Source organism: Somniosus microcephalus, chromosome 17 (assembly GCF_052327205.1).
Source record: "Somniosus microcephalus isolate GS21.2 chromosome 17, FLI_Smic_1.0, whole genome shotgun sequence".
In the NCBI taxonomy this organism is placed as follows: Eukaryota; Metazoa; Chordata; class Chondrichthyes; order Squaliformes; family Somniosidae; genus Somniosus; species Somniosus microcephalus.
The window spans coordinates 14,725,602-14,738,523 of NC_141003.1; the positions used below are offsets into that span (position 1 = coordinate 14,725,602).

Here is a 12,922-nt window from a genome sequence, read left to right on the forward strand (position 1 = left end):
AGGTTGAATCTTAATGCCCCCTGAAGTGGCCAATAACTATTTCAAATGACATGTAGGTTAAGTAAACAACCACTCAACAATTGCTACTCAAGAAAGCCCCCAATATCATCTCAGGACAAACAGGGATGGGCAATAAATGCAGCTTTGCCAGCGTCAACCACACCCCAAGAACAAATATAAATAAAATCCCACACTAATGAAATACCTTCCCCTCAGGTCCATCACCCAAGCCCCCTCTCAATTATAAACTATATAAAAGCTGAAGCACTTTGGGCTTCAGACATAAGCCCATCTCTGCATGAAAAGAAAAGCTTTAATAACTTGGTTTTAAATAAAACAGGAGAGCAAAGGAGCATCAATGTGATTTTCAATAAGTCCCAACACACGTACATACTAAACTTGGAATTGATTCAATCCCCTATTTTTATTAATAATTCAAGATGTCAGCGTCGCTGGCAAGGCCACCATTTATTGCCCATCTCCAGTTGCCCTTGAGAAGGTGGTGGTGAGCCTTCTCCTTGAACCGCTGCAGTCCGTGTGGCGAAGGTGCTCCCACGGTGCTGCTGGTTAGGGAGTTCCAGGATTTTGACCCACTATGAAGGAACGGCCGATACATTTCCAAGTCAGGATGGTGTTGACTTGGAGGTGGTGGCGTTCCCATGAACCTGCTGCCCTTGTCCTTCTAGGTGGTGGGGGGCATGGGTTTGGGAGGTGCTGTAGAAGAAGCCTTACTAAATGCTAATTTTGAAAACTATTAATGTTGTCGATTTACCAACATGCAACCGTTGAATCATTTCAAATAACTTGTACGTTAAGTAAAGAATTGAGTTTGTAGCTGATGGAAATAAAATGGTGGCATTGGTTGAGAGTTTTAAGTAACTTCTAATAGACTTATTGCTGGTATAGAATGCTGTAGTAAAGGGCACAATAGCATTTAGTGATATCACAACTTAGCGCTGTGCGAGTCTTGATGGAGTGGCGAGCTACCATGAATAAATTCTATATTGCTTCACTATTACACTCGGCAGTATTTGAAGAAAAGTTCAAACTGCGTGTGGGGCACATGTCCTAAAACCTGTGGAACATAATGCACGCTATATGGCCATAAAAAAACTGCAAGAGGATTAAAAACATCTTTTGGACAAGATTTTACATCCTTTGCATTTAAAAAAAAAAACATAACTAGGAATGCAGTTTTACTAAACAATAAATTTAATTGTGGAAGTAGCATCACTGTTCAAATTATCATTTTTACTATAAACAGATTACATGATCTTCATCCAGTATCGAGAATTAAACCTTTGAATATCTATACACAGGTTCACATGATACAGAAGTTAATACCATTTTTGTACACAATTGTCTATTATTCACATCATTTTTTTTAAAAAACAATAAGCATGAAAGCAACTAGTTTCAGTTACTGACGTTTCATGCAGGCACCATCAAAACCGAGAATATCAGCTCCTTGCTTTTCACCATCGAACGTCAGGGTCCGCGACACAACATTCCTTTCAAACTTACACCCAGCGTTAGCAGAAGAGTTTTATAATGGAGGAATCGGCTAACTGAACCAGTGAGTGGCTGCAGCATTTGGACAGTGTACAGCAGTCTGACTCGCGGCCCCGTCACACGCACTATCCCCGTGGAAGGGTCATGTGAATTTAGCACAGGGTTACTTGACCACATGCACTGATCAGGTCCGAGTGAAATGGCCCCTCACATAGTTAGCCTAGTTTGCATTGGTGGGCGAGGGGGGGATATACTAGTCAGTAAAAGAAATAATTGGATTAATTAATGTGCGCAGGCCAGTTAATATATACAGGAAAATATAAAGTGGGCAGCATTTGGATTAGGTTTTTAAATTTCAGCATCGCCTCCTGTAACATGATAGAGAAAAGCCCAGAGAAAGCCGCACGAGGCGGATTTCAGGCAGCTCTTTGTGTCAATGAACAAGATACCCTCACACTGGACTTTCGATCTCGGCAGGGCCGAGAAGAAGTGGAGAGTTGCCGCAAGGGAGGGAGGGAGGGAGGGAAGACAAACAGAAGGGAGATCCGGGGCCAGGTCTCTCGTGCACACATTCTAACCCGCTGCGCGGCGGCCAGCGTGAAGTTTCCAGCGCACACTTCAAGCAACGCTGGGATCGGTGACCAGGGGTTTCTGGTTCTGTTCAGTGACAAGAGAGCTGGCCAGTCACAGCTCGGAGGCACCACAAGGACAGCCCCACCCGGTCGAACGACACACAAGACCGATCTGCACAAGCTCGTCTCCAGCCTGCCCTAATACAAGTGGGAAGGGACGCAGTTACTCGGGCAGTTTTCAGGGCCGAATGTTGGCGAACATTTCGCAGCACAAGCCTGCCTCCCCCATCTTCACTCTAGTCCCTGGCATTGATTGACTCTTCGCAAAACAATGAAAGGAGAAAAACAAAGGATGAAAAGAGGAATATTAACTATTAAAAGCCAACTGACATCAACAGTTTGAAGAAAGAATATCTTTAAGCAAACAACCAGCTGGAATAACTCACTAAAAGGAGCGTGGCTGAAGGGAGATGACATTTGCTAGATATTAGCAATTAAAGCCTCACTCTTCCTTCAGCACAGCAGAAGCTGATCAAGGTTTGTCAGCGTTGCTCAGTTTCCGAAGGAACCTAATGGGAATCCATGGAGTACGGAACCAAAACGCTTCACTCAAAACTTTACAAGACTCTGCGAAGCTGCCCTCATGTTTAAGATGGTTTTGTCTCTTGGTGCAGCGAAGAATCCCAACTCTGTTAAGGTTGCGTCTGTTGACGTTCTTGGCCCAGTAAAGGGATTAAAAGGAGTCGGACTCGAGGGAGGTAACTTTCACATTCTGGCGGAGATTGGCCGCCTGTTACAGAACCCGCCCGATTCCCATTCCCGTTGAAATCAGGTTAAAATCGGGCGGGTTCTAAAACAGAGGGATCCTCTCGGATGCCTTATTTACACCTAATTTCATCGATTCCAGAAACCTGTGTTTCTGTGGTGTGAAACTGAATCAAAAACCCCGGCTGGAGCAGAGGTTGGGAGTGAGCTGCTGAACACGTCAATAGATTCCCAACTAACAGCAACTAATTACCATGGCCAGGAATTATTACACCGCCAACATACAGTCTTTTAAAATACAAAATAATTGTGTGAATACAAGAGTAGTTATAGGTTCCTGGCCCGAGGCAAAGCACCAGGACAACTCATCCCTGCAGTTCATCGAAACATGTGTCGCAGACTCGGACGGGCTTCTTCGAGGAGGGGGTTAAGGCATTCCTCGCAGAACATTCGGCACAAAAAATGTTTCCACAGTTTCTACAGTGATGCTGCAAAGGACAAGAATTGGACGTTAGCTCAACTGAACTTGCAAGCAAAATGATAACATCTAGATTTTCACCACAGACCCTCTTAGAGGCCAGTCACGCAGCAGGTGAATTGCAGGGGTTTTATAGAGGTATACAACTTACATTTATATAGCGCCCTTCACGTCCTCAGGGCATCCCAAAGTTCTACTGAAGTGCAGTCACTGTTGTAATGTCGGAAACGCGGCAGCAGGAGGTCGGAAGGGTTAAAGACACAGGAACAGGAGGAGGCCATTCAGCCCCTCCATGCTGTTCCACCATTCAATTAGATCGTGGCTGATCTGTACCGCAACCCCATTTACCCGCCTTTGTTCCATATCCCTCAATACCCTCACCCAACAAAACAGAATTCTAACAAAGAGGAGACTCAAAACATTGCCAGTTCTCACACGCACTGCCCACGACATGACCAGTGCCCCTTACAGGAAAGAGGTGATTGCACGAGAGAGATTTAGGAGGATGTCACCAGGACTGGAGAATTTTAGCTAGGAGGAAAGATTGGAGAGGCTGGGGTTGTTTTCTTTGGAACAAAGGAGGCCGAGGGGAGATTTAATTGAGGTGTATAAAATTATGAGCCTAGATAGAGTGGATAGGAAGGATCTGTTTCCCTTAGCAGAGGGGTCAATAACCAGGGGGCACAGATTTAAAGTAACTGGTAGAAGGATTAGAGGGGAGTTGAGGAGAACTTTTTTCACCCAAAGGGTGGTGGGGCTCTGGAACTCACTGCCTGAAAGGGTGACAGAGGCAGAAACCCTCATTGTAACATTTGCATATTGATTTATCATTGGCCCGCAGGCATCTGTAAGGAACACCTATTATATTCGCATGTGATCACATGCTGAGTGGTCATTGGCCTGCAGGCATCTGTAAGGACTGCTATTGTTTTGGAGGACCCAGGGTCCTGACTCCATCTTGTCCACACGGTGCGGTACTGTTGTGATTCAGAACAGACCTGATGCTTCATTAAATAACAAACAGTTTCCGGCAGTATTCAGGTGGGAGCCCCCCGCGCACCGAAAAGGACGGGATTGATCTCCGGTTCATTTCACAAAAACTGCTGTTCTTCCTTCTGTATCTCACTCACTTTCCTCAGTGAGGAGAGAGCTGACCGAGCCTCCAACCCGAGGGGGTGGGTCGAATGGCCCGTTTCTGTGCTGTGTATCCCACGTATGTAACTTCCATCATCAGTGCTAGGGTCTACACCCGAAACATCAGAACCTGCCAACTCTCTTCACAGACACTGACCGTTGTCCTGCAATTTATTATTTTTGTACAAAGTGCCATAACCTACAAGGCTACGGGCCAAGAGCTGGAAAGTGGGATTAGGCTGGAGAGCTCATTTTTAACCAGCAGAGAGAGGATGGGCCGAATGGCCTCCTTTTGTGTCGCTAATTTCTATGATTCTAAATATATTTAGCAGTTGTGTGGCCAGTTACAAGAACTTCAAGCTCTCGCAGACTGGCATTCCAATGCTCGTTTCCACGGATAAGGAAACCGGTTTTGCTATAAAAAAAATTTTTTAAAAAAAATCACAAAAGCAATGATAGCAACATGTTTGGGAAAACAAGGATTAGGAGTCAGCTGTGGCTCAGTGGGTAGCACTCTTGCCTCTGATTTAGAAAGTTATGGGTTCAAGTCCCACTCCAGAGATTTACACCTACTCCGACACGCCAGTGCAGTGCTGAGGGAGCGCTGCACTGTCAGAGGTACCGTCTAAACTGAGGCCCTGTCTGCCCTCTCAGGTGGATGTAAAATATCCCATGGCACTATTTTGAAGAAGAGCAGGGGAGTTATCCCTGGTGTCCTGGCTAATATTTATCCCTCAAATCAACACCTAAAAACAGATTATCGGGTCATTATCACATTGCTGTTTGTGGGAGCTTGCTGTGCGCAAATAGGCTGCCGCGTTTCCTACATTACAACAGTGACTACACTTCAAGTGTGCTTCAATGGCTGTAAAGCGCTCTGGGACGTCCTGAGGTGGTGAAAGGCGCTACAGAAATGCAAGTCTTTCTTTCTTTAGATGGAGGGCGAAACGTCCAATTCCATTTTGAAATCAGGTGAGTCTGATACGAAGGATGTACTTGACCAACTCCCGGCACTTGGAGCGGACCAGTCACCGGCAGCAGTCTGCTGTCGTTACGCTAAATAACAAATAGTTTCCGGCAGTATTCAGGTGGGAGCCCCCCGCGCACCGAAAAGGACGGGATTGATCTCCGGTTCATTTCACAAAAACTGCTGTTCTTCCTTCTGTATCTCACTCGCTTTCCTCAGTGAGGAGAGAGCTGACCGATCCTCCAACTCGAGGGGGTGGGTCGAATGGCCCGTTTCTGTGCTGTGTATCCCATGTATGTAACTTCCATCATCAGTGCTAGGGTCTACACCCAAAACATCAGAACCTGCCAACTCTCTTCACAGACACTGACCATTTTCCAGCACTCCCCTTTAGCATTTTGGAACACTTACCGGTTGACAGCGAGGGCGAAACTCTCAAAATGTTTGAGAAGAATCATTACAACGAGGGAGTGATTATTTACGTGTAGAAGGGGTTTCTCCATAAGTAAATGGAGAATTCTGATCAGCACCTTGTCAGCATCTCTACCAAAGGGACCACGGAAAAGCCTCCTTCACATCTCCCATCTTATATCGAGACAACCATCCATTTTAACCTCTGTACACGACATTATTCCTGTAATTGCACAGGACATCAAGCGGTCTCCTTCTTTTAATATTAATGCACCCGACATTCAAACAAAAGGCTCAAAAGAAAGTGCTTAAACTACTCGTAAAATAAACAGAGTTCTGATGTGAGGTCATCGACCTGAAACGTTAACTGTTTCTCTCTCCACTGATGCTGCCTGGCCTGCTGAGTATTTCCGACATTTGCTGTTTTTATTTCAGATTTTCACAAAATATCTTCATTGCCCTCAAACATTTCGAATTTTCCCGAAGTGCCCTGAAGAGCAGGCGGGTTTGGGGCAACAAGCCCGGGGTGCTATGGGTTTAAGGATTCGAAACAGCAAGTGCATACCTTTCTGATGGTGACGGAGAATCCCTTTCCACAGGACATACAGTTCATCACGTCGGTGTCGTCGGTCCACTTCCTATTTAGTGCTTGCGTGTGTTTAATCTACCAGAGCAAAAAAGGAAACCATCATTTTGTTTTCTTTGCGGGAATGTCGATATAGCTCACCGCACAATCCACCAGATAACGGAGTGCAGCGCCCTTCCTTAACAATTCCCGCAGCACTGTGCTTTCAGCTTCTTTATATCAGCTTGCATCACTATTTTGATGGTTGAACGAGTCGGGTTGCGGAGAGTCATGGCGCTGCTATCCATTAGCCGGCCAGCCTGGCTCGGTGCCGGGTCCCGCAGTTAGGCCTGTCACTGGGAGCTGGGACTTTCCCCACTGTCCCCAGACAGTGCCTGGAAGCCAAACCCCCCCCACCGCCAGGCCAGTCCCCGCTGCATGAACTGCAGGCAGCTTACTAATGCTGGCCTGAATTAATGGCCCAGAAATTCGGGTCTCCACGGGCGAGTACGCATGGGGTACTCACCCGTAAGCCCAATGGAAGCGCCAGTTTCCTGCATGTACTGCGCATGCGTGGGAAACCGGCAGTTCTGTTCCCCTGAAAGCAGAGGTTAAGAGGTTGAAGGCTGTGCGCAGGAGAGGCTGCGCATGTGCAGGAGAGGCTGTGCGTGCGCATCGAACTTCGTTTTTTTTTTTTTGCAGGTTTCCCCGGGTGTGTAAGTCTGCAGAAGTTACACATTTAAAAAGCAGGCGCAAGGCCTGCTTTTAACAAGGTAAGTGGTGAATTAATTAAAATTAAAACTTTTTTCCCCACAGGTTTATTATTTTTAAATACTTTAAAGAAAGGTAAGTTTATTTTTAGCCCCGTTAAAAAATAAAATTATTTTTTTCAAAAATTTAAATTATTGTTTAAAATAGTTATTTCATGTAGTTTATAGTTTATTTAAAAAATGCGATTGAAAAAAAATAATTTGAAGACTTAGTGATGTTTTGGGGCTTATAGTACTTATAGGTTTGACAGCTCTTCCTGTCTAACTTATGAATGGAGCATTCCCTGCTCCGATTGGCTCGTCATGGCCCACGTGATCCCAGGGGATGCATCGAACTAACGGCGCCCCTGGGATACGCAAGCACTGCGCGCCGGCAGCTGGAGCAGGCCCAGGATCGGAATTCCACGGGGGCCCTACAGCACAACGGCCGGCACGCTAGGTAAGTGCAGGTCAGGGGCTTACACCCGCGGGAAGCCCCCGACCCAAATTTCTGGGCCAATATCTTGGAGTTCTTAAGGTGTCAGGTGTGGCTCAGTGGGTAGCACCCTCACCCCCGAGTCAGAAAGTCGTGAGTTCAAGCCCCACTCCAGAGACTTGAGCACATAATCCAGGCTGACACTCCAGCAGTGCAACACTCCCTCAGTATTGCACTGTCGGAGGCGCCGTCTTTCGGATGAGACCTTAAACCGAGGCCCTGTCTGCCCCCTCAGGCGGATGTAAAAGATCCCACAGCACTGTTTGAAGAGGAGCAGGGGAATATTGGCCAATATTTATCCCTCAACCAACATCACTAAAAACAGATTACTTGGTTACTATCTCATTACAGTTTTTGTAAGCTCGCTGTGCGCAAAGTGGCTGCATTACAACACTGACAACACCTAAAAAGTAGTTCCAGAGAGGGGGAACTGCGGCTCTTTGCCCGAGATCTATTAACATACTGTACCGTATATTGGTTTGCCTTTCCTGCTATTGTAAAGTGATGGGGGAAGGTTGAGTCACAGGATTTAGACTCGATGGTTAAACCCAAAGTGCTGACCAATAGATATAAAGGTGGTAAACAAAAATTAAGTTGAATGGAGTTAGCCCCTCAGTTTATCAGGAATGAGGAAGTTTGGCCTGATGGAGAGGGGAGTAGCTGAACGCATGGTGTCAATCAGTGATACAGGAGTCCCTCAGCTCCCCGCACTTCTTGTTGGAGGCGAGGGTATCGGGGGCCGGGCTGAGGGGTTTAAGGCAGTGAAAAGATGCCAGGGTTATCTTTACTCTCCAGGCTGATTCTGGAGTAGTCAGCGGCTTTGGCAGAGGAGAGCGAGGCCCAACAGCACTCGATGCGGTTCAGCCAAATCTGGCGGCTGAACCAGTTGTGCGCCAGATACGCCCAAGCCTGCGTCCCTCGGGCTGGGGACAAGGGCATCAAAGGTGGAGGGGTGGGAGCGATCGAGTAAATCGAGTGCTGAATGGAGGCCCAAAAGCTGAGCAGCTGGGAGCTTAACATTGGCATGAAGTGGTTTGCACTTTGCACCAACACTAAACCCGTTTAATGTAAAGTAGGTGTTAAGATCCCAACTGGCTATGAAGAAAAGCAGAGCGCGACCCCCCCCCCCCCCCCCCAGGGCTCTGGCTCCGGGCCCCCCTCCCCCCCCCCCCGGGACTCCAGCTCTGGGACCGGGACACCCCCCCACCCCCCTCCGGGACTCCGACACCGGGCTCCAGGTTTGATTTCCACGAGCCGCCGTACCAGGCGGGGAGACTGCATGGTCAGAGTTTGGTGTCAGGACCAGGTGGAGGCACCATTAAGACTCGCGTCACTCACTGCGGTTCTTGCACCCACAGCTGCAACATGCGGTTACCTGGAGCGCCTGGTTCTCTCTCCCCAACTCCTGCATAGCAGCTGTCGTATCATCCAGCTTTCGCCTCAGGTCCATCACCTTCCCCTGGAGCTTTTCCATTTCTCCTTCGCTCGTGAGGCACCTGATTGACAAGGGCGACAGTTTAAAACAGGCATGAAAGACTCAATAACATATCGAGTCCCCAAGGGACATGGGCTCCAATGAAGAAGTGTCTGGCAAACTTCTGCCCGTCACACTGGAGACACTGCAACAAAAAGGACTGACGAACCAGAAATAAAATGGCTGCCAAAGTACTTGTCCACAAATGGAGACGGTGCCCCTTTAAATACGGAGTGTGCTTCAATTTCTCCACCGCCCCTGCCCCTTTAAGAAACAGCCTCCTCACCTACACATCCGACAGATACGGTGGAAGGAGTCTTCCTCTACGGACATCAATACCACTCAGCAGCAGGCTCACTCATGTCCGAGCTTCCCTCCCACACCCTGTGCACAGCCTGGTACCTCCCCGGTGACAGGTGACAGGGCTGCGATCGAGAATTTCTCGTGTGTGTGAAGAACCCATCCCAGGTCACAGTTCATTGCCACGGCAACAGGCTGAGGCTCTCGGCAAGCTTTTACTTGCGCTGTGGCAGTGTAGCAATTTAGAAACAGAAAGAGAGTAGGAGTAGGCCATTCGGCCCTTCGAGCCTGCTCTGCCATTCAATATCATGGCTGATCCTCTATCTCAACACCATATTCCTGCTCTCTCCCCATACCCCTTGATGCCTTTTGTGTCTAGAAATCTATCTATCTCCTTAAATATATTTAGTGACTTGGCCTCCACAGCCTTCTGTGGTAGAGAATTCCACAGGCTCACCACCCTCAGTGAAGGAATTTCTCATCTCAGTCCTAAATATCCTACCCCGTATCCTGAGACTGTGACCCCTCGTTCTAGACCCCCCCCAGCCAGGGGAAACATCCTACCTGCATCCAGTCTGTCTAGCCCTGTCAGAATTTTATAGGTTTCAATTCTTCTAAACTCTAGTGAATACAGGCCTAGTCGACCCAATCTCTCCTCGTACGACAATCCTGCCATCCCAGGAATCAGTCTGGTGAACCTTTGCTGCACTCCCTCTATGGCAAGTATATCTTTTCTTAGGTAAGGAGACCAAAACTGCACACAGTACTCCAGGTGTGGTCTCACCAAGGCCCTGTACAACTGTCGTAAGACATCCTTGCTTCTGTACTCAAATCCTTTTGCAATGAAGGCCAACATACCATTTGCCTTCCTAACTACTTGCTGCACCTGCATCGATGAAGAGCAGGCACAGGGTCGAGTGACCTCCTCCTGTGCTGAACAATTCCAGTTTTGGGGGGGGGGGGGGGGGGGGGGGGGGAGAAAGCCTTTCCATACAGATCCAAAATGTTGTTCAGTCCTACATCCAACCAAGACTACTAGAAGACAACACTCGAGGCTGCTCCTGCTCCCCAAGGGGGAAGAGGCTGGTTTTGGATCTCATTCACAACGAAGACTAGATGCGATGGGTAGAAGAGCGCACGCAGTGAGTGAGCGCGGTCACACCTTTCCAAGAGAGCTCTCCTCTCCTCCTGGTTGTGCTGCACGGTGGCTTCCAACACGGCGATCTCTCCGCGGAGGTCGTCCGTCTGTTTCTCCAGCTCGCTGACCCGCCGCTGGCTGCCCTGCCACTCCTTCTTCAGCGTGGCCATGTTTTCGTTCAGCGCAGTGATCTGCATGTTGAGCTTGAGCTCCGCCTCTTCGTGCTGCTTGCTTTGTCCTTCCTTAGCCTTCCGCTCACTCTGCTGTTTCGAAGCAATGGTAAGACAAGCTCAGACACATCAACTTCATCGCACTCCCGATACAATAAAACTTTTCCAAGTTCAATCCCCTTCCCCCACCTCAAATACAACTATTGTCAGTGCCGCTCATGTAGTCATTGTTCCCAAGTGTAGGTCAAATCTTTAATAAAATATTACTTTATTAGTACTTGCATTCCAATGTACACAGGCCAATCCCAACACAAATCAAGAAATAATTTGCATTTATATAGCGCCTTTCACGACCCCAGGACGTCCCAAAGCGCTTTACAACCAATGAAGTAATTTTTCTCCCTATCTGCTCTATCAGAATTCCTCATGATTTTGAACACCTCTATCAAATCTCACCTTAACCTTCTCTGCGCGAAGGAGAAGGATCCCAGTCTCTCCAAGTAATTGAAATCTTTCATCTCTGGTACATAAGAACATAAGAAATAGGAGCAGGAGTAGGCCAATCGGCCCCTTGAGCCTGCTCCGCCATTCAATAAGATCATGGCTGATCTGATCCTAACCGCCAATCTACTATCACAGAACCATCTCCTGAATCTAACAGAATTAGACACACGAAATAGGAGCAGGATCAGGCTACACGGCCCCTGGGCCCGCTCCGCTACCCACAGGGCCATGTCCGATCCGAACCTAGACTCATGTCCAAATTCCTGCCCGCTCCCCGTAACCCTTAATTCCCTTTACTTCTAGGAAACTGTCTATTTCTGTTTTAAATTTATGTAATGATGTAGCTTCTACAGCTTTTTGGGGCAGCATATTCCATGGACCTACCACCCTCTGAGTGAAGTAGTTCCTCCTCATCTCAGTTTTGAAAGAGCAGCCCCTTATTCTAAGACTATGCCCCCTAGTTCTAGTTTCACCCATCGGGAACATCTTCCCCGCATCCACCCGATCCAACCCCTTCACAACCTTATATGTTTCAATAAGATCGCCTCTCATTCTTCTGAACTCCAATGAATAGAGTCCCAGTCTACTCAACCTCTCCTCATATGTCCATCCCCTCATCCCCGGGATTAACCGAGTGAACCTTCTTTGTACTGACTCGAGAGCAAGTATGTCTTTTCTGAAGTATGGACACCAAAACTGTATGCAGTATTCCAGGTGCGGTCTCACCAATACCTTGTACAACTGAAGCAATACCTCCCTATTTTTATATTCTATCCCCCTAGCAATGAAAGCCAACATTCCATTGGCCTTCTTAATCACTTGCTGCACCTGCATACTAACCTTTTGAGTTTCGTGCACCAGGACCCCCAGATCCCTTTGTACTTCAGTACTTTCCAGTTTCTTGCTATTAAGATAATAACTTGCTCTACGATTTTTCCTGCCAAAGTGCATAACCTCACACTTTCCAGTATTGTATTCCATCTGCCAAATCTCTGCCCACTTACTTAGCCTGTCTATGTCCCCTTGCAGGTTTTTTATGTCCTCCTCACTCACTACTTTCCCTCCCATCTTAGTATCATCTGCAAACTTTGATATGTTACACTCGGTCCCCGCCTCCAAATCGTTAATATAGATTGTAAAGAGTTGGGGACCCAGCACCGACCCCTGCGGAACACCACTAGTTACTGATGGTTCATTCTCAGAATGAACCATTTATCCCAACTCTCTGCCTTCTGTTAGATAGCCAATCCTCTATCCATGCCAGAATATTACCCCCAATCCCGTGATTTTTTATCTTAAGCAATAATCTTTTGTGTGGCACCTTGTCAAATGCCTTTTGGAAGTCTAAATACACTACGTCCACTGGTTCCCCTTTATCCACCCTATATGTTACTTCCTCAAAGAACTCCAGCAAATTTGTCAAACATGACTTCCCTTCATAAAACCATGCTGACTTTGTCCTATTAAATGATGATTATCCAAATGTCCTGTTACTGTCTCCTTAATAATGGACTCCAAAATTTTACCTACCACAGATGTTAGGCTAACCGGTCTATAGTTTCCAGCCTTCTGTCTACTGCCCTTTTTAAATAAGGGTGTTACATTAGCAGTTTTCCAGTCTGCCGGGACCTTTGCCGAGTCCAGGGAGTTTTGGAAAATTACCACCAATGCATCCACAATCCCTACC

The 12,922-nt window shown here is 47.3% G+C and overlaps 1 protein-coding gene across 3 annotated transcripts in view; it reads right to left on the minus strand.

The window, feature by feature from the left end:
- Nucleotides 1-1,191: 1,191 nt before the first annotated feature.
- The window catches only part of LOC147105515 (uncharacterized), a 54,050-nt gene continuing 42,319 nt past the window's right edge, over nt 1,192-12,922 (minus strand). For 2 of the 3 annotated variants that reach the window (XM_086009960.1, XM_086009958.1), the window contains 4 exons: nt 10,586-10,824; nt 9,025-9,145; nt 6,405-6,503; nt 1,192-3,337 (listed from right to left, as the gene is read on the minus strand). In XM_086009960.1, coding sequence (XP_085866086.1) covers nt 3,215-3,337; nt 6,405-6,503; nt 9,025-9,145; nt 10,586-10,824 — 582 coding nt within the window. In that variant the 3' untranslated portion in view covers nt 1,192-3,214. The remainder of the gene's footprint in view (nt 3,338-6,404; nt 6,504-9,024; nt 9,146-10,585; nt 10,825-12,922) is intronic. The other variant, XM_086009959.1, reaches the window with a different exon arrangement.